The sequence below is a fragment of the Xiphophorus couchianus genome, chromosome 6 (assembly GCF_001444195.1).
Source record: "Xiphophorus couchianus chromosome 6, X_couchianus-1.0, whole genome shotgun sequence".
NCBI classification, from domain to species: domain Eukaryota; kingdom Metazoa; phylum Chordata; class Actinopteri; order Cyprinodontiformes; family Poeciliidae; genus Xiphophorus; species Xiphophorus couchianus.
In genome coordinates, this window is record NC_040233.1 from 4,293,423 (window position 1) to 4,312,596 (window position 19,174).

The 19,174-nt window shown below is 38.8% G+C and overlaps 1 protein-coding gene and 1 long non-coding RNA gene across 2 annotated transcripts in view; one reads left to right on the forward strand and one right to left on the reverse strand.

Annotated features, from left to right (window-relative positions):
* Positions 1-19,174, forward strand: part of LOC114147212 (BMP/retinoic acid-inducible neural-specific protein 3-like) — a 46,372-nt gene that overhangs the window by 12,290 nt on the left and 14,908 nt on the right. The window contains exons 2-4 of the mRNA XM_028021808.1: positions 2,128-2,330; positions 5,930-6,141; positions 14,105-14,210. Coding sequence (XP_027877609.1) covers positions 2,128-2,330; positions 5,930-6,141; positions 14,105-14,210 — 521 coding nt within the window. The remainder of the gene's footprint in view (positions 1-2,127; positions 2,331-5,929; positions 6,142-14,104; positions 14,211-19,174) is intronic.
* Positions 7,938-17,706, reverse strand: LOC114147213 (uncharacterized). Its single transcript, XR_003596042.1, has 3 exons — positions 17,289-17,706; positions 11,999-12,003; positions 7,938-7,949 (listed from the first exon to the last, which is right to left on the reverse strand). It is a non-coding gene; the product is annotated as an uncharacterized LOC114147213 (long non-coding RNA).

A 19,174-nucleotide genomic window follows, 5' to 3' on the forward strand; every position in this document is an offset into this window, starting at 1 on the left:
CGTATTGGGGATATGGTTCACATCACTCATCAGATTTAATTAATCAATTAATCAAGTTTATTTGTGTAGCGCAACTCAGCAACAAGACAGTTCAAAGTGCTTTAAAAGCACAAAAACACAAAGTCATAGTACACAAAGTCAACAACTGAAGTATTACATTTTGTCAAGTGCCAACATTACATATCAGGATATTGATTAATGTGTCATTCATAATGTTTCAAAGGTTTTTAGCCTAGGTTAGTTTAGTTCCACTATTAGGATGTAGCAGAGCTAGTAATGTCATTACTTAATGATTTTACCACCACACCGTCACTTTACCTTCTAGAACATTGTTACATGAAATAATAAGCTTCAGCATCAAAGAGAGCCTGAATACGTGACGTTGCCAATATTTATGGTAATCAAAGCAATTCTTGCAATATTGATGCTGTTCACAGGGCTGATACAAACCAACATGGCTCTATGCCAAAAGAATAATTGTACTTGCCCCCTAAACGCAATATCTTAATAATTTCCCTACAACTTCTATCCAGCTTCTACAATAACTGGAATGAAATCTTTTACATCTCTGCGGAGGGATTTTGACCCAGAGTTCTTTGCAGAAATGATTTAATCCACATTCCAGTGGAAGAGCGGGTGTGAGTGTTTCATTACTGCGGCGATGCTGCTGGGAGAAATGCGACGAATTTGGGTAAATATAAATGGCTCCGTTTGTATGGATTTGGACGCAATTGAGTATGTTTGAATAATTCATTTTTCTTATATCGATTATATTGAGATAGCGATTATTCTGACAAGCGTCAGTCAAGCAGCTGACGCCTGATTCATCCTTTATCTCAACTTACTGGAATCCCAAAGTCTCAGAAATGGTTTTGTAAAACTTTCAAAGCCTTTTTTTTTTGTCTATATTTAGATTTTGTTTGAGTGACTTCCTGCTCTGGTAGTAATCAGTGAAACTAAAACTGGGCAATACTTTTTTCACACAGACTTTCAAGGAGGTAAATTCTTTTTTTCAGCACATGAATTTCAGCATATGAAGTTCTGTGTTGTTTTTTTTATATATATAAAAAGCTCAGAGTTTGTTTCTTACAGTAAATAGTAAATCTTTTTGTTCAGTTTTCTTTCCAGTTCAGCGGGATGCGATGGAGTTTTGCTGTCAGCTCGACCTGCACCTTTGCCTGCCGGTGTGTTTTCATCTTTGCTGGAGGTTCAGCAGAGTTTTCTCTGCTTATAGGAGCAACTTCAGTCGTTTCCATCAGGCGTAGCTGCAAATGGTGGCAGCAGCCGAGCAAGGAGGCTCAATCCAGTCTGGGTTTATTTTCTCTGTGTGTAAATTGACTTTTCAACTCAGCTGCTCGTGTGAATCATAACGTAACTAAGCAAAACATTAGATTCGGGTGTTCTGCCTTGAATACGTTTTCATAGCCCCTGGAATATGGCATCAGATTTCTGTTTTCTTCCTTTTATTGGTCTATCATGTAAAACCCCAATAAAATAACATCAGATTTATACAATGGAGCATCAGGGCCATACTAAGAAAAACAAAGTAAAGTTAGAATAATATGAGAATAAAGTTGTACACGAATAAAGTCATAATATCAGGACTTTATTCTTTTCGTAATACTACGACTTACTTAATTCTCTAATCACTTCAACTTTATTTTTGTGCGACTATTTTCTCGTAATGTTACGACTTTATTCTTGTAATATAGCAAAACTAAAGTAATTCGAGAATAATGTCATATTACAAGAAAGCAGTGGCAATGTTACAATTTAGTCTTGCAATGTTACGACTTTATTCTTGCAATATTACACTTTATTCTTGGAACATTACAACTTTCTTCTCATACTGTTACAACTCTTATAATGTTTCACAAAATTTCACAGTATTGTGACTTTATTCTCATACAACTTTATTCTCATGATACTACATCTTTATTCTCGTAATAATACAACTTGATTCTCTTAAGTTTATGTCATTTTTCTTGTAATTTAGTTTTGGGGTTTTTTTCTTAGCGTTGCCCTAACACGTTCCGTTGTTAGTGGTTGTAACATTGCAAAAGTATGAAACAGCAAAATGCCGCATTACACCTTAATACATCGTACCTGAATGCTGTGTGTTCTCAGGGAGTTTGGTCGATGGAAAGTAAACAGCCTGGCGGTGGAGAAGCGGGACAGTTTTGGTGGCAGCGGCGGTCTGGCTTTGCCCCTTGACCCCGACCTGATGCACACCATCCGCCAGCTGGGGAGGCGGCCCACCCTCCAGATGATTACAGAGAGTCTAATCAAGAAGTACGGCACCCACCTCCTGCTCTCCGCCACCCTGGGAGGTACTGAGAGCGCTTCACTGCAGGCCTGATTCCCACGGCTGCTAACGGGATTTTCTTCTGCTTCTCCAGCTCTGATTAAACCGTCTGCTGCCCGCCAAGCAACAAAGCACATGATTTTTTTTTATTCCCCATAAGGATGTTGTTTGGCAAAAACATCCAATCACTTGGTTTAACATACAACAAATACATTAGAGGAAACAGTGTTTGTGTGGTGATCTTTTTGGAAATGCTTTCGTTCAAAGCACCATTCTCATAATGACCTTATTTTTGTCTTTATTTTTTTTCCCCCCATCAGAACATTTTGCATTATAAAACAGCACAATAGAGAAGAATTTAAACTAAATAAATACAAATCAAGTAGAACATTTTGAGGTTGAGTGGGAGACTTAAGAAACCAAAAATATCAATGATGACCAGGCAGAATTTTTAACTATTTATGAAAACTAACATTTGGTATATCATAATAATATAAAATGTCTTCTATTCTTATTTTGTAAGGTATAATAAAAATGCCTAGAATTATTGTAATTCAACAACGTGCACCTAGGTACAGTAAGTGATCCAGGCAGATGCAGGTGTCTGAATATAGTTTTTCAATATAGCTAATTATTTAGCAATATTCTCTTGTGACCCTTAATCAGCAAACAAAACAAACAAAAGGAGCAATATTTTTCAGCTGTTGGAATAAATCTTATTTATTTCTCCTGGTTACAGTCAGTTTGTTATTTTTTTTGTTATTTTTAGTGTACTGTATATTTTTTTGTAATATTGTGTAGAGTGACAGAAATTTGCTGTCAATCAACTTCCTGTACGCTGCTCAATGTGCTAATGGTGAAAGACCAACTTCCTGTTACAGGAAATTGTTTATCCACTGTCATTAGTGGCTATGCTAGCTAGCGTTAGCATTCATAGCAGGATGTGTTGTGGTGAACAAGCTGTAGCTTAGCAAAGAGCAATCAGGATGAAGTGAGCATAAGAGTGATTGACAGCGCTAAGACCCTCCCCTTGCTCTGATTGGTTGTTTCTGACTGAGTGGGGATTTCACAGATTATCTGTCTTATACTGTCCCAACATAATGATGAAAAATGTTGTTTGTTAATAGAAGTGACATACTGCAGCCTTAATCTAAGACAAAACAATCTTCTTTTTATTAACGTATTGCGTCACATTGGGACTTTTTAGTGTTTTAGATTCCAAAGTGTTGTTTAACTCAAACACTATATATTTTTTCTATTTTGTGTTTGTTTTTCTCCTGTGGTCAGTTGGCAACTATGTTTATACATTAACAGACAGTTTATTTGCTTTAAAAACCAAAGTCTGCAGGAAAGTCAAACGCTGTTTTGCCACAGAGCAAAAACTTCAAGGATAAGCCCACACCCACAGGAATAAAAGAAATTTATATTAGCAGTCATTTTTTCTGGGCATGTTTCCTGAGCAGGAGTTCTTGATACTGAAAACCAGACAGAAAATAAAAAGCTGTTTTGAGGAGACGGTGAAGCCGGTGGTGTAATCACCAATCAGGAGACTCGAGTGTCAACGGCAGCTGCAGACTCACTTGCACTAACAAACTTATTCATAGCTGTTCATTTATGTTGCACTGTTGTTGCCACCGTGTGTTCTCATGGAAACCGCAAATTTAAATTCACATCTGAGAACAGGAAAACTCGCATCACAAAGTGATCGGGTTGTATCCTTGACACTAGAACCATTTCTGCCCATCTTCCCTCTAATTTAAACACTTATTTTTAATCTGAAAATCCTCATGACGCCACGTTTGGAATGGTAGTTTTCATTGTGCAAGCATTGTCATTCTGTGCAGTCCCATAACCTGCAGTATTTTGTTTATCTAGGAGATGCTGGATATATACATGAGGGTCAGATAGTGGAGACCCCAGAAAATTCTCCTGGGGTGACCAGACACCAGGCCAGTAAAATATTTGTAGGATGACACGACAACAAGAATTTTATGTACATATTTTAGTTCTGTCAATCGATTAACAAAAATGATCAGATTAATCACACTAGCACAGTGATTCATAAATAAGGTTGAAATATAAATGTGCAGCTTTTAAAAAAAAATGTTTAAGAAAACTGTTTTATTGTCACCAACCAAACATGTCTGAAGGAAGGTTTAAAACAAGTCATTTTGTTTCAAACCTTTCTGTAGAAATGTTAAAGGGGCAGCATTATGTGTTTTCCAGGCACGTAGTGCCATTTTATAGCAAAATGAAGTTACTATGTCATCTTCAGTTGTTGGTATATATTGTACGCTGTATGTATCAAATATGGCTTTAAAAAAATTTGCCATCATAATTTAACGCTTTGAAATTGGGTCTCTGTCTCTTTAAGAAACTCCTGCTTTTTCTGAAACTCCGCCTTCTGGAAGGAAACACAACATGACTCCCCTATTAACCCTTTCACAACATTTTTAGACAGCATTTTACTGAGAAGTAGCTGATATAATGAGCTCAGTTCCACCAGGCGTTTGCTAATTGTTCCTGGCTAGTCTGAAGGAGCTGAGTGGGAGAGTTGCAGGGGTGGGGAGCTCTGTGAGGCAGAGCTTAGAAACTGCAGCTCTTTGAAGGAGCTTCATTTTAGAAGGTGGCAATAGGTCCACTAAGACGTTTAGCACAACTGAATGGTTGCCATGGAGATTAAAGGATTTTTCAAACATGCATGAGAGTCTAGGCAACAACATTATTACATGAAGTAAAGCTCAAAAAAGTTGATTTTACATAATCCTGCTTCTTTAACAGTAAACAGCGTGTACTTCGGTTGAAGGATAAATCATTGTTGTAATATCTACATACTAACCTGGTTTTATCAAAACTTCCATTAGGTGTTTTTTAAAGCTAAATTTGCTTATTTTTTGCTTGCATTATTTGTCTTTTTTTTTTCCAAGGTGGCCATGGCCCCCTCGTATCCACCCCTCGTATTAACCCCTCAGGTGCACCACTAGGGTTTGGAAAAAGTTTCCTTTTTTTGGTATTGAATATCTGTCACATCCAGCAGAGATCATCCAAGTTAAAGAAAAATCAATGCATTTACTCAACAAATACTGCATTATGGAGAGCTAAGTGATTAAAGAGAGATAGAAAGACTCAGCCAGCGGGTAGTGAGTGCTCTGGACTTCAAGCTTTTGTTCTGAGGTGTGAGACTGACTGAGAAGAACATGAAATTCCTTCAGTATGTCTTGTTTTTCTGATCCATTCATGCAGATGCATATTTTAAACACAAAAGAACTAAATCTGACCGAAGAAGAAAGGTTTCAAGTCTCCCAACTGTTGTCTCAAAGTGTATCAGGCCTGATCTGAGATCTGTATTGTTTTCTTTAGATTTTATTTTCTGTCCATTATGATTAAGATAATCACGATCATTAGGGTAACTTCATTAGCGACCTCAAATAACCTCTATTTATTCATGAGGAGTCTAATAGATGCAGAGACCTTGTTTGTGTCTCTTCCTCCAATCATCCAAGCCATCAGTTCCTCCACAACACTTAATCACCACTGCGCTTTTCTATCTGAAAAGATCCTAATGAAAGGTGATTAGCGCTGCTCCGTCTGAGCTAATGAACCGCTCTGTCTGACTGTCACCAGGGGAGGAGTCTCTGACAATATTTGTGGACAAAAGGAAGTTGAGCCTGGAGTCATCGCCCGTGGGGGCCGACGGCGGCGGCGGTAGGGGCTCCAACACGACGGGGGCGGTGACTCTGGAAGCCCTCCACCAGCTGGCCGCTTCCTACTTCACGGACAGAGAGAGCACCCTGCGCAGGCTCCACCACCTGCAAATAGCCTCCACCGCCATACGGGTAGGTGAGAGTACGAGAAGCACACATGCGGGAAATGAGACCGCCGCGTAGTCGGCGCCTGAAGGCAGATGTGTTGCTCCCCCCCTGCCTGGCGGTCTGTTAGCCTCCAGCATTCTCACCAGGGAACGGCCGCCTATAAAATGTTGATACTGAGCCGGATTCTCTTTTTTTATTTTCTAGGTGGGGTTCTGAAACCTATTCAGAGTAAGAGAAAAAAATGATTCAGGCAGGAAAAAATATTACTTCAGAACTGATAGATAAATACATATAATATCATTGAATCAAGTTTATTTTTACAGCACATTTCAGCGAAAAGGCAGATCGAAGTGCTTCAACATGATAAAAACACAAAAGCGAAAAGTAATAAAAATGTCATACAGACAACAATTGAGAAACCTCTTACAGACATTGTTGAGTCCCATCGTCAAACTCATCATTACATATCAAATATGTTGGTCAATGTTTCATTTATTATGGTTCAGAAGCAACTCTAACCAGGTGGGTTTTTACCCTTGATTTAAAGGAGCTCAGTGTTTTAGCTGTTGTGCAGTTTTCTGGGATTTTGTTCCAGAATTGTGGTGCATAGATATCAAATTCTGCTTCTCCATGTTTGGTTCTGGTTCTGTGGATGCAGAGCAGATCAGAACCAGAAGACCTGAGAGGTCTGGAAGGTTGATACAACAACAGCAGATCTTTAATTTATTGTGGTGCAAAACCGTTCAGTGATTTATAAGCTAATCAGGTCTATTCTCTGAGCTACAGGGAGCCAGTGGAAGGACTTTAAAACTAAAAACACAAAAACTGTGAGGTGCTCTTTCTTCCTGGTTTTAGTCATAATGCCAGCTGCAGGGTTCTGGATGAGGCAGATCTGTGAAGACACTGTTGCAGTAATCAATGTGACTAAAGATAAACGCATGGATGAGTTTCTTTAGATCTTGCTGACTTTGTAACAAAAGTCAGACTAGAGTTCATCATTCCACCCAGGTTTCGGGTCTGATCTCTAGTTTCCAGATGCAGTAATTGAAGCTGTGCTTTGACTCCGGATGGTTCCTCTTTAGAGTAAGAGATAATAACTTCAGTTTTGTTTCCATTCAGCTGGAGAAAGTTATGGCACCTCCACACATCTGTCTGTTCTGTAAGCATCTATTCAGGTGATTGGATGGGTTCAGCGAGGCAGAGTTATGTATCATTTGCATAGTTATGGTAGCTAATCTTATTTCTTGTTACAATCTGAGTTAGTGGGAGCATATAGGTATTGAATAAGAGAGATCCTAGGATTGAGCCTTGGGGTACCTCGGATCAGACTTGAAATCCATGTTCTTTATGAAAGAACCAGTTGAGTCCCGAACCAGAGAGTCCTACCCAACTCTCCATTCATTTCAATAATATGTCATGGTCAATAATTTTGCTGATGAATGGAAGATCGGAGATTGACCTGTAATTAAGCAGTACTGATTTGTCCAGATTGTTCTTGTGAGTTTACTATTTCAGTCAGATCAGATGCAGTGACAAGCAGAACCTTCTTAAGGAAAGTTGTGGGTATGATAAAGATGTACGATGAGTGAAACTGACCCACTGTGAGCCAATATAACCACCACAAATTACTAGCTAACCTTTGACTCAGAACTCAATTTATTAACCCAAAAAAATATGTCAGCAATAGATACTGACATGTTTATTAATGTCCTAAATGTTCAGCCAATCAGATCACGCCCAAAGGCACAGAGCTCCATTTTGTATGAATTCATAACAGGTATTTGTCAGAAGAAAACTAAATGGTAATATGTTCATTTTCTCTATTTATGTTTCTAAAATTACAGTATCAATATTTTAGAGTAGCTCGAAATCTCATTTTAATTTTAGATTTAAAAAAATTTTTTTGCTGTTGGCAGTATTTCCAGATCTATGAGGGGGGAAAAAAACACTCCTTTTGTCAATAAACTGATAAGTAAAAAATTATCTCCCTTTTGGTTAACATTAGAGCTTTGTTTTGCAAAATCACAGCAACCTGCCACAAACACACCATAAGAGACAATGTATAAAACAAGGATTTTTTATTTTTTTACCCCAAGCAATCAGATGAAAAAATGTGATTAGGATTTTTCTGTGATAAATCGGCTCTCATTTTTCTGCAGTTTCTTACTTTGACACCACAACGGGAAAAATAATAATTACCACCAGAAAGCTCCCTGTACAGCCCTCACATTAAAATGGGTGGAATTAATTTTCTGGAGTAAAACACCAGAACAAGTTATTAATTCCATAAACTGGGGCAAAGATTAGTCCTGCTGCTAATTGTCTTCTTCTGCTAAAGTCTTTATTTCTGCGCTTTAATAATCACCTCTAAGACACAAGCCTCAGGAGGTTACATGAAATCCTATTGGTTATCTGGCCTTGGATTTTTGGAGAGCATTCTTAGATTTATAGAGTTACTATGTGGAATTCAAAGGTCAAAGGGTAAATATGGAGGGCTGGAGTTTGATTTTGCAGAAGCAGAGATAAAAAAGACTGCAAGGTTTTGGTTTTTCTGTGTATTAATTTAGGTTTCTGTGTTCAGTTGAGTCTCCGTGTTGCCCTGTCTACCCCTTGATCGTCCCCAGCTGCCCCTCATTTCCCCTGATTACTTTCCTTGTGTATTTAATCCAGTGCTTCTCAATTCCAGTCTTCAGGCCCCTCTGCTCTGCATGTTTTAGATGTGCCTCTATTCCAGAACAGCTGATTCAAATGATTGCATGACCATCAAGTGCTGCAGAAACCTGTTGATCACCCATATATTCAATCCAGGTGTGTAGCAGAAGGGAAACACCTAAAACATGCAGGGCAGGGGGGCCTGAGGACCGGAATTGAGAAACGCTGATTTAATCCCACCTGTATCTGTGTTTCCTTGTCGGGTCCTCGTCTATTGTCATTGTCTTAGCCAGCGCTACCTGTGCTACCTGTGTTGCGTTTCTTGTCTCTGAGTTCACTAGTGCTGCCTGGACTTCTGCTTTCCTGCGAGAACCTTGATTAAATCATTCATTTTCTCCATAACCTGGATCCTGCGCTTCCATCCTCACCATTTCCAACCACAAATCATGACAAAAACAGATTCCGATTCAAACCTGCTAAACACAAAAATCATTTTAGCAATTCCATCCACGTATTATGGAGGCTTATTAAAAAAAAATCTTTGGTTTAGATAAAAGAGAGAGATTTACAGTCGTCACGGTGAAGTTCAGTGGGTCACGATGTTGGGTGCATACCTTCCAATAACACCAGAGCCTGTTTAAAATGCCTGGGTTGTTGTGTGCAGAGGAACATGACTAGGAAGCAAGATAATACTGGTGAATATTGAAATCTGGATGCATCTTTTGTTATGCGCGACATTGCAGAGTCAGCAGTTTGTGGAACCACCTTTAGGTCCGACCACAAGCCAGGATACAGCGTATGGATCCACATTTTTCTCCATTGTTTTCTGAATAGTTTACACACAGCCAGAATGAACAAACGGCATCTATGAAAAACAATGTTCAGGTCTTCTCACAGTTTCTGACTTGAATCTAAACTTTGAATGGGCCACGGTAACACATGGCGGTACTTTGGTCCAGTCAGTTGTAGCTCTGGAGGAAGACTTAGGATCAACAATAGCTGCGTTTTAATTACAAATGTGCACAGATCATTTTCTATATTCCACTAATGTCGAAAAAACCCACAATTGCGCCATTTCTGTGCTTGTTCACGCAACAAGTCATTAAAAAAAATCATACCAGCAACGGATGTAAACTGTTACATGAGAGAGTATTAAAAATTCAGTCATGAGACTGCAGCCTCAGGCACCTGTCTACCCAGGTCTTATGGTATTTGTGGTTTTTTTGTGTGGGCTATTTCCATGTGCTTCAGTATGATGACAATAAAGGCTGATCCTGTGTGATTCCCGTCATCTATCAGCCATCAGAGGAAATGTCGGGGTCTCATTCAAGTATTAGAGCGACAATTCCCTTATATTTGGGAGGGGTGTTTTGTTGGAAGTTGTAGCTGGTGATTTTCCAGAAGAGCTGTGGATTCAACACGTTCCAATGACACAACCTTTTATTTACAGTGATGACGCTGTGAGAGAGACATTGTCCACCTTTCTCCCACTACTTGCTGTCATCTTTGTCATTGTTTCCACCAGTAGTAACATGCGGCTGTCGATCATGTGACTCGTGTGATGTGAAAAAAAAAAAAGTGTTTCTGTTGCAGTTTTGCTAAATACATCTATTTCACTACGGCCAAAAAACGACCACATCCTAAGACAGGAACCTTTTACCAAAAAAAGGCAAGTCTTTTCGAAATTGTTGTATTTCCATTAAGCAAATTTATTTTTGTAATTACAATTTGTGCAATTTTACAGTTAATGGAAACAAAGCTTGTGAAAGATCAGTACTTGTCTTCCCAACAGTCTCCCACCTTAGCTCCTGATCTCCAGCTCTTTCAGTGTTGCAACCAGTCTCTTAGCTCTCAATTCTCATTATAGTTTCGGCTTTTGATAGTTTTTGCTTTTACTGTTCTTTTTTAAATTTCACCTGCTTTGGTGGTTATTTTCATATTGTCTGACCTCACAGGAGGATTACTTTAAATTTAAGGACTCTAGGGATTCTGATTTTCTGAACTCCAAGCTAAATCAGAACAAGATGCCTCCTTTCTCCATGAAGAACATTGACAAACTACTCCACAAAATAGCAGGGATGGAAATTAATATTCATCAACTTGAAGTCATTGTGGAGCGATGATTCAAAACTGTGAAAGTACTGACTGACAGCTAACCTGTCCATGAACCTCCATGTATGTCTCTCTGCGCAAAGGAGGATTCCCTTCCTTTAGATCTGTGAAGACGTTTAGCAGGAAGAACGATGCAATTAGACCGAGCAAGCTGACCAGCGTTATAGAAAAATACCTCTTCAACCTCAGTGGACTGAGGTCAAAACAAACGGTAACAGCAATACATCTGTAACACAGGAGTTCTGCTAAGAAATATGTTTGTTATACTTCTACAAGAATCGGAGTCCCCAAAGCACGACTCAAGTTCAAACACCAGCGAGAGGTGTGAGGCAACTCTGAGCAGTTTCCTCCTAAAAGATTCAGAAGGAGCCAGACAACACGGCAAAGGTCCTAAAAGTTGGTGATGGATCACTGAGTGGGATTAAACGATACTGTAACAAGAAAAAATACCAAAGCACACCTGATAGTCCAGTAGACTTGGTTCAGCTGGGGACCAAACTTGCAACATTTGTTAGATTTCCAGCTGCTGATATTTGCGTATGACTATAAATGTGACTTTTTGTCACTCACCACATATCAAATAAAGCATTTTTTTTAATTGAATTGAATAACTTGATAGATTGATTGAATAACTTTTTAAGTATCCTTGAGGCAGCAGTGTAGCAGAAGTAAGAAATACCACCACCTTCAGGTGGGGGTTGGCATTACTTAAACCCAGTGGTTTTGACCAGTTTTGCAGAATTTTTTCTAGAAACTCACAACTACATATGGATAAATGAGGGGATAAATTTTGCATGTATCCTGTGAAAAACTGGAGGAACTGACTGATGTCATTTAGTAGCATACAGATATAAACTACTTTGATTTGATTGATAAGATCATATTTTGGCATCTTTAAGGTTTTCCTTATGTGTCCCTCTGGTGTCTGGTGGGCCATTTCAGCTGCGTTTCCATGACAAACGTACGCAAAACTTTGCCGAAATTCTGCTATTGCCGAAAAAAAGACAATTTTGCAATTGTGTTTCCATCAGATAAGAAACACAGTTACAATCTCACGTAAATAAGTTGTTCACGTGATAAGTCATTAATAAACATGCTCCACTTACGATCCTCCTACTTCTTCTTGTTTGTGGTTTTTGCCAGTAAAAAAACCCAACTCATCCTTGTGGCAAAATTTGTATTAAAAACGAGTTTTTTTTTTAAATTGTCGTGTTTCTATTAAGCAAATTTATTTTCAAAATGTCAAATTGCACATTTATACAGTGAATGAAAACACAGCACATGATGTAATAGTCTTTCAGTGCTTCATCTAAGATATCAAGTATGTTTGTTAACATTTTCAACTAAATGCAAGCTAAATTTACTTCTTAATTGAATGAAAAAATGTAAAAAATTGTCCGTTAAGGAAATAATAAAGTACAAAATTTCCAAGGCTGCTTCCTTCCTGTACTCATCTGCAGCAAAGTTTTTATTTATGACACTTGAGAAACTTAACTGGAGGACAACTTAGACTCACAAATCCTTTAATACCAGCTCAGGGACTTTCTACCCGTAGCTTATTTAATCAGTTAGATTAAGAGCAAATGCTTATTTACAGAATTGGCCAGAAAGTTGCATCTCCTGTGACTGCAGGCGAGCACCAGACTGTCAGATCTGTTTTCCTCTTTGATGCAGTTCACGCTCCCGAAAATCTCACAGAAAGATAAAGAATTGATTGATTCCAAGCAGAATCTCTTGAATCACATCTCTGAGCCGCTGTAGCGAACATCCAGCCATATAGCGTATTAATAAACGTACGATACAAGCCTTTTTTTTCTTCTTCTTCTTTTTTGGAGACTTTGCCCCGCTCTGTGGCGAACTGCAATCAGGAGAGTGAGGAGGCAGAACGGCACGGCGGTTGTGTATCCTCTCGTATAAAACACCAATCATCCATTTTATCATCTGAAGTGGCTATTAGAGCGCGCGCATTAATCAGCCCGAGGGGCAAAACCTAGATGCTAAAGTGAGTGGCCACTGATGAAGACAAGTGCCCCCACCTAAAATGAGAACGTGTTAGCCTGGTTATGCATCAGTTTGATGGATTGAAGATGCCGTTCCATTCATTTCCAGACAGCCTGACTTCCATACATTTGCCACTTTGAGGCGCGCGCCGGAGTTTAGGCAGATTGAAGATCAGTGAGAATGAGAGGAAGGAGGTGAACGCCATGTTTAACGAGGGATGTAAAGCTGCGCCTGCAACATGTGGACCTCCGTTAAAACCACGCATCAAGATGTGGGGAGAAGGACGACGGCGTATTAGATAGAAAGATGGAAAACAGAAAACCTCTGAAATTTACTTGTTTTTTTCTAGAACAATTTTGAGCTCCAAAAGTCAAAAATGTGTTAGAGAAAACATTTAGACTAGTCTCAGCAAATTTCTACAAAAAAACACAAAAATTAAAATGTCGAAAGTTTAACATTTTTGATTTTTCACCGAGTAAACTTCCAAAAGTCAAACCTTTTGGGCTTGAAATGTGTGAGATTTTTGTCTCGCAAATTTGAAACTTTTCAAACTCAGAAATTTCCAGATTTTTGGTAGAAAAATGCTGAAGTTAATTTCAAGATTTCTAAGTATTTTTTCTAGCAAAATTTAAACCCTTTTTTTTGTTCTGTCTTTTCTGAGATTAATCTAAATATTTCTGAGTTTTATTGCAGCAAATTTTCAATTTAAACTTCAGAAATAAAAAAAAATTGTAGAAAGTTTCTGGAGATAATCTGAGTTTCTTTTCATTTTTTTGTTTTTTTTTTACTTTTCAATCTTGTAATTTTAATCTTCTTTTTTATGTACAATGGCTTTAATATGAGAAGTAAGAAGGATTCTGAGCATAAAAAAAACACACCAAGCACTTCCTGAATTTCTGTCTTCAATGTGTCAACACTAATTCATGTCAGAAGCAGTTTCTTCACACTTGTGAATTAGTTTCAAGTTATTTGGGATGATGACTTCCTCTTTCCCTCAAAAATATTCTGTCTAGGAAAGGAAGTCTTTTTAATTAAAAGACCTTTATATTACTACTTTGATAGTGTTATTCCATTACTCATGCCTCTGAGGCGGAATATGTTTTTTTAATGTGCTAATATGTTCTCTTGACCTGCTTTAGAAGGATGAAAAGTTAAGTAAGTGTATGTTATAATTAATAAAAACTAGATGGGATTTTTCTGGGTTTTCTCCATGTCGTTTCAGGTGACTGAAACTAGAACCGGGCCTCTCGGCTGCAGCAACTATGACAATCTGGACACGGTCAGCTCCGTTCTGGTTCACAGTCCTGAAAACAAGGTTCAGCTGCAAGGTAAATGTAAAGCATGAGAGATTGTATGAGTAGCTTACACACAGCTAACGCCACTCGGGGTTGAAAATACGTTCTCAGACCATAGATGAGGCTGAGGCACTTTAGCGTGACAATGCCAGAACACATAGTATTGGAAAACACGTAATATATCCCTCTTAGAAGAAAAATATGCCTATTGTGAAAGATTTATGCCGTCAGCGAAGACGCATAGAATCCATGTGCACCTAAATAGGAGCGAAATGTTACGGAGGCAAAAGTCTGGATCAGAAAGTTCAAAACGTTTCACCGCCTCCTACTGGCCTGGCATGCACACTGCATTGTTTCTGGTGCTACTGGTGTTTTTATGTAGCTCTGAACTTTTTCTCCCTTTAAAAATTCTTTTAAAGATTCAAAATAATGTTTCAGTTTCACATTTTTTTCAGTTCTTTTTCAAATGTATTTATTTTTTAACAAACTTTAAGGCCAACGATTTAGCTCCATATATGTTGTCTAAGTGAGGGCAATATGCAATTCTGATAATAAAATTGCGTATTTCTCTATGGGGTGGTCCGAATTGTAAGTAGCCATTTGTTGCTTACTAGTAAACCACCACGGCTCTAAAAAGTCTGAAAACTGCTGAAAATTTCCCACAACTCACCCAACATCTCGGAAGTTCTTTCTAACAAGATACCAGAGAAGTTGCCAGAAAGACTGGAGCAAAGACTGATGCAGCACTGCTCCCTCCCCACCTGTTGCTAGAGACTTTTCTCTCATTGAAATAATAGAAACTGTGTTTTTGGTCACCGAAAATACACACAGTCATGGTGTGAAAACTGTAGGACAATTCAGTGAAGAATGCATGTTATGATAATGGCTTCCTAAACTGAAACCCAGGTGGTTTATGCAACACAAGACAAAAACAATGAAATCAGACTAACACAGGATTAATCTGAAATTCTATTATAGCAGTCATCATTTTTAAACCCACTGACCAAAAGTAGAGTTGATGACCTGCACCAAACCTGGCTCTTTGAGAGAAAGGAGGCAAGGAGAGCTCCAATCAGGATGGCAGTCGGCTTTCAATAGAGGTGATTTTATACAATTTCCTTGTGGCTAAGATCTGAAAGTGAATTAAAATCACTTCCAACTGAGAAGTAGTTTGCACAAATCCATTCAGACTTCAAACTAGTGAAATAATCAGCAATCCCTGGCAGATGTGATCACTCATCACTTTAATCTATGTCTCAGAACCAAAAGGTTCAAAAAATATTTTGCCTTAACCAGTTAAAATCTTTTAATCTTTATTTCTCCCCACGTCGGAAGAGATGCTGACGCAGAAGTTCACAGTCACACTCCCCTCACTTAAATAGTTCCACTTTGAAGGAAGTTGGAAGGTTGAGGAATTTTCTTGATGTATTTGAATCCAATCTGTGTAAAACCTGGTGATTTGGAGCATGGATGGCTGGAGCTGATGCTGCGTTTGCAAATAGAACTACAAAACTCCTGTCGTATAATTCAAAGTTAACAGACAATTTGACCGGATTTTGGGAAGATGACTAAAGCAAAATGCTACACTGGTTCCTGCATCGAAAACGCACTTTTATTAACAAGTTTGTTTTGCTTGTGTTAATATCCAAAGAGTAGAATGGCAAAAAGTGACAATGATTTGCTCAATAAGCAGTTAAAAATTACCACAACATTAAATTTGTGGAGGGGTTTCTGAGGATGTGTGTGGAAATCAAAATGATCAAAAATTTGTTGATATTTTAATAGTAATTGTTATTGCATGCTTGCAGGAGTTGGGGTAAATGTTAGCTTACTGTATTAAAAATAATTTGATTATTTTGCGAATTTTGTGTCAGATATAAAAACTGTCATAGCAGCAGTTCAGCTAGCTGTTGGCTTATGGTGGTTAATTCAGCCTCTAGGCTAATAGCTCCTAGTTCTGTTTAGCTTAGATGTGTCTTACATCCTTGTCTTTTGCACTTCACCTACAGAAAGATGACTGTCAGTTTTATCGTTTTACCAAGTCTTGATGCATTAATGCAGTTAACTTGCAAATTAATATGTAACAAATCAGTATTTCGTTTTTAAATTCCTTTAATTCCATGGCTAAAACCTCCCAAAAGCTTCTGTAAGAGTGTTAAAGTGTGATAAAAACAAAATTCAACTCTGACATAGCCACACCATTGCCTTCCTACGAAATTCTGCTCAATTCTCATCTCCCTTATGTTTCATGTCTGGGATCTCTGCCATTGAGCTCGATTTCACCAGTTGATTTTCAACCAGGCCAATCAGCAAACAGACGGATAAGCTATTTTGATTTTCTCCTCAGTTTAAGAAATGTAGAGGAAGTGAACAAAGCCATTTTGTCTGCATTGGCCACCCTTCCAAATATAGCAGCACGCTATATTAGCTTTGTCGCATGTAAAATACTTGGATGTGAAGCAGTCGTCTTCTTCTTCTTGTGTTTATTGGTGGTTGGCAAACAGCCATAAGGTGTGCATTAGCACCCCCTCTGGGTCAGAATGTAAATATTGTTCAAATATGCATAAAAATGATGAATCAAGAACGATGTGAATTATCTTAGTTTCCTAAAGAAGAATTATTTACATTTACATCCCCTTTACTTCGAATTCAGTGTAGCTGTGATGGACCGAGTTAAAAAAAAAAAACAACAGGAGGAGTCACAGGATATATTAGAAAAATAGTTGTTTTTTATTTTAACCCAAAGAGTATAAATGACAAAAGATATACTGAGCTCATAAAAGAGGTCAAAGAAACAAAACTGAACTCAGGCAAAAAAATGTAAACAAACTGGCTGCACAAACAAACATAACTGACCTAACAAAGAAATGACAAACGGGGGTTTATATACTGACTGACCAGACTGATTAAGACACAATAGGAGTAACTAAATAGAATACAATTACAAATAACACAAAAACAAATAACAGTACAGCTAAGTTTGGCTAAACTAAAGACCCAAAAATGAAAATATTTGGGTATCAAAAATATTCAACTTTAAATACTAATATTTACTTACATACAAAACTTATCTAAACAAAGAAACTACAAATTCCCCCTGCCAGCAGGAACTAGTGGTGCAGTCCAATCAGCATTTAAGCCTGCTGAGACCTGGCCCCCATCCTTTGTCTGGCAACTCCAAGGCAAGTAAAACTACCGGCAGGAAAAACAAACAAAGAATTAATCTTGAGCAAACAAAATTAACTTTAAGTTGATAGAAATACACATGTTAACTAAATGTATGCGCTAACAAATAGAACAAATGTATCCAAATCAACTAATAAATGTTGATTTATGTGTTTGCATGTGTTTGCATGGATAAAATAAATTGTGCATAAAAAGAGTTACAGACAGGAGTGTGTCCATGGGTTTGGCCATCACAGTAGCATTACGATGTAACTTTTGTTTTCTATATTGTTCTACTGTTTTATATTCAGATGTTTTACACTGTTAAAGTAATGTGTACCACCATGGCTGTTCAGCGAAAAAATAAGTACACCCCCCCCCTCCTTTCTGTCTCTACTCTCTCACTCTCGTACTTCCTCTTCTGAGAGGGGAGATGTGCTACCAGCTCTCCTTCTAACGGGTCCGTTGAGTTTCCTAAATCTGCTGGGATTTACCCTGTCCAGAACTGAAGTAAACTCTGTTGAAGCTGGTTTCGAGAAACGATTCGCCTGGTTATCTGACGGCCTACATCCAGGTGTCCCACCCTTCTTCCCCCTGTGAATTAGCCAGACTGAGCAGCCTACAGCCAACTAGTTTCACAGAGCACACCTGTTAACGGTCGCTCGTTCTCTATTTTACAACTTGCATTTGTTATTGAACCAGGTTGGTTTTAGTGACTCGGCGAGTCCCAAGGATGATGTTTTACATATGGGCTACCAGCAACCTAAAAACATTTTCCACTTTTTCCTCTCCAGAATCAAACATCATAGCTATTTTACAACCATCAAAGAACTTTAAGGTGACTCATTAACTGAATGTCCACAACATCTTTTAGATTTTCTTTATGCTAAATATTTTATTAGTAAGGCATTTTTGCAAGGGTCAGTACAGCTTAATTCAGTAGCAGAAATAATCAAATAAGTAAAATCAATCATCTAGTCTATCTTTCCCTACTGCTGACACTGAGAACTAAAAAAGGGAACCTTTGAGAGAGACGGACGGAGTTTGGTGTTTCGAACCCCAGACCTGGCTTGATGATGAAGAAGGTGTTGCAGCAGGAGGAAGACGCCGATCGATGAAGGCCAGGATCTCCGCAGGTCTGATGAGCCTCCTCTCCGCATGGATGCTGAGGTCACACAGGACTTGGTGCTGGCAGGAAAAAAGGCACCAGTTCTTCTTCTTTGTCTTTGCCTTTGTCTTCATCTTTGTCTTTGGGGTCTGAACCCAGCCGATGAGAGAAGTGCGATTCGAAGCCACAGATTGTGGGCCTGACGGGTTGGTCCCCATGCATGCACAGGACAGTCTCCGGCTCCGTGGCCCCGGCTCTTCTTCAGCTGCAGAGTTCTTTGTCCATCTCGATCTTGGCTCGAAGCTGCCCGGAGGATCCAACGAACGGTTCCTCTTTTGCACCCACCTTATATAGGGTTTATCCACCCTTTTGGTGCGTTTGCATTGGCTGTCTGCTTAGACAGATGATCTCATATCCATCACTGTCTTAAGAGACATCATGTCATGATGTCTGTGCTAATGTCTCAGGGTTGCTCAACCTCCTATGTCCAAATAAGGTGCTGATCATCTCTGCTCTCCTGTTAGTTCCCCTGTTTCCCTTAGCCCAGGGGTGGGCAATCCTGGTCCTCGAGGGCCGGTGTCCTGCAACTCTTGCAAGTCTCCCTGGTCCAACACACTTGAATCCAGCAGCTGAATCACCTCCCAAGTGCAGTCAGGTTCTCCAGAGTCCTGCTAATGACCTCATTATTTGACTCAGGTGTGTTGAAGTAGAGATGCATCTAAAA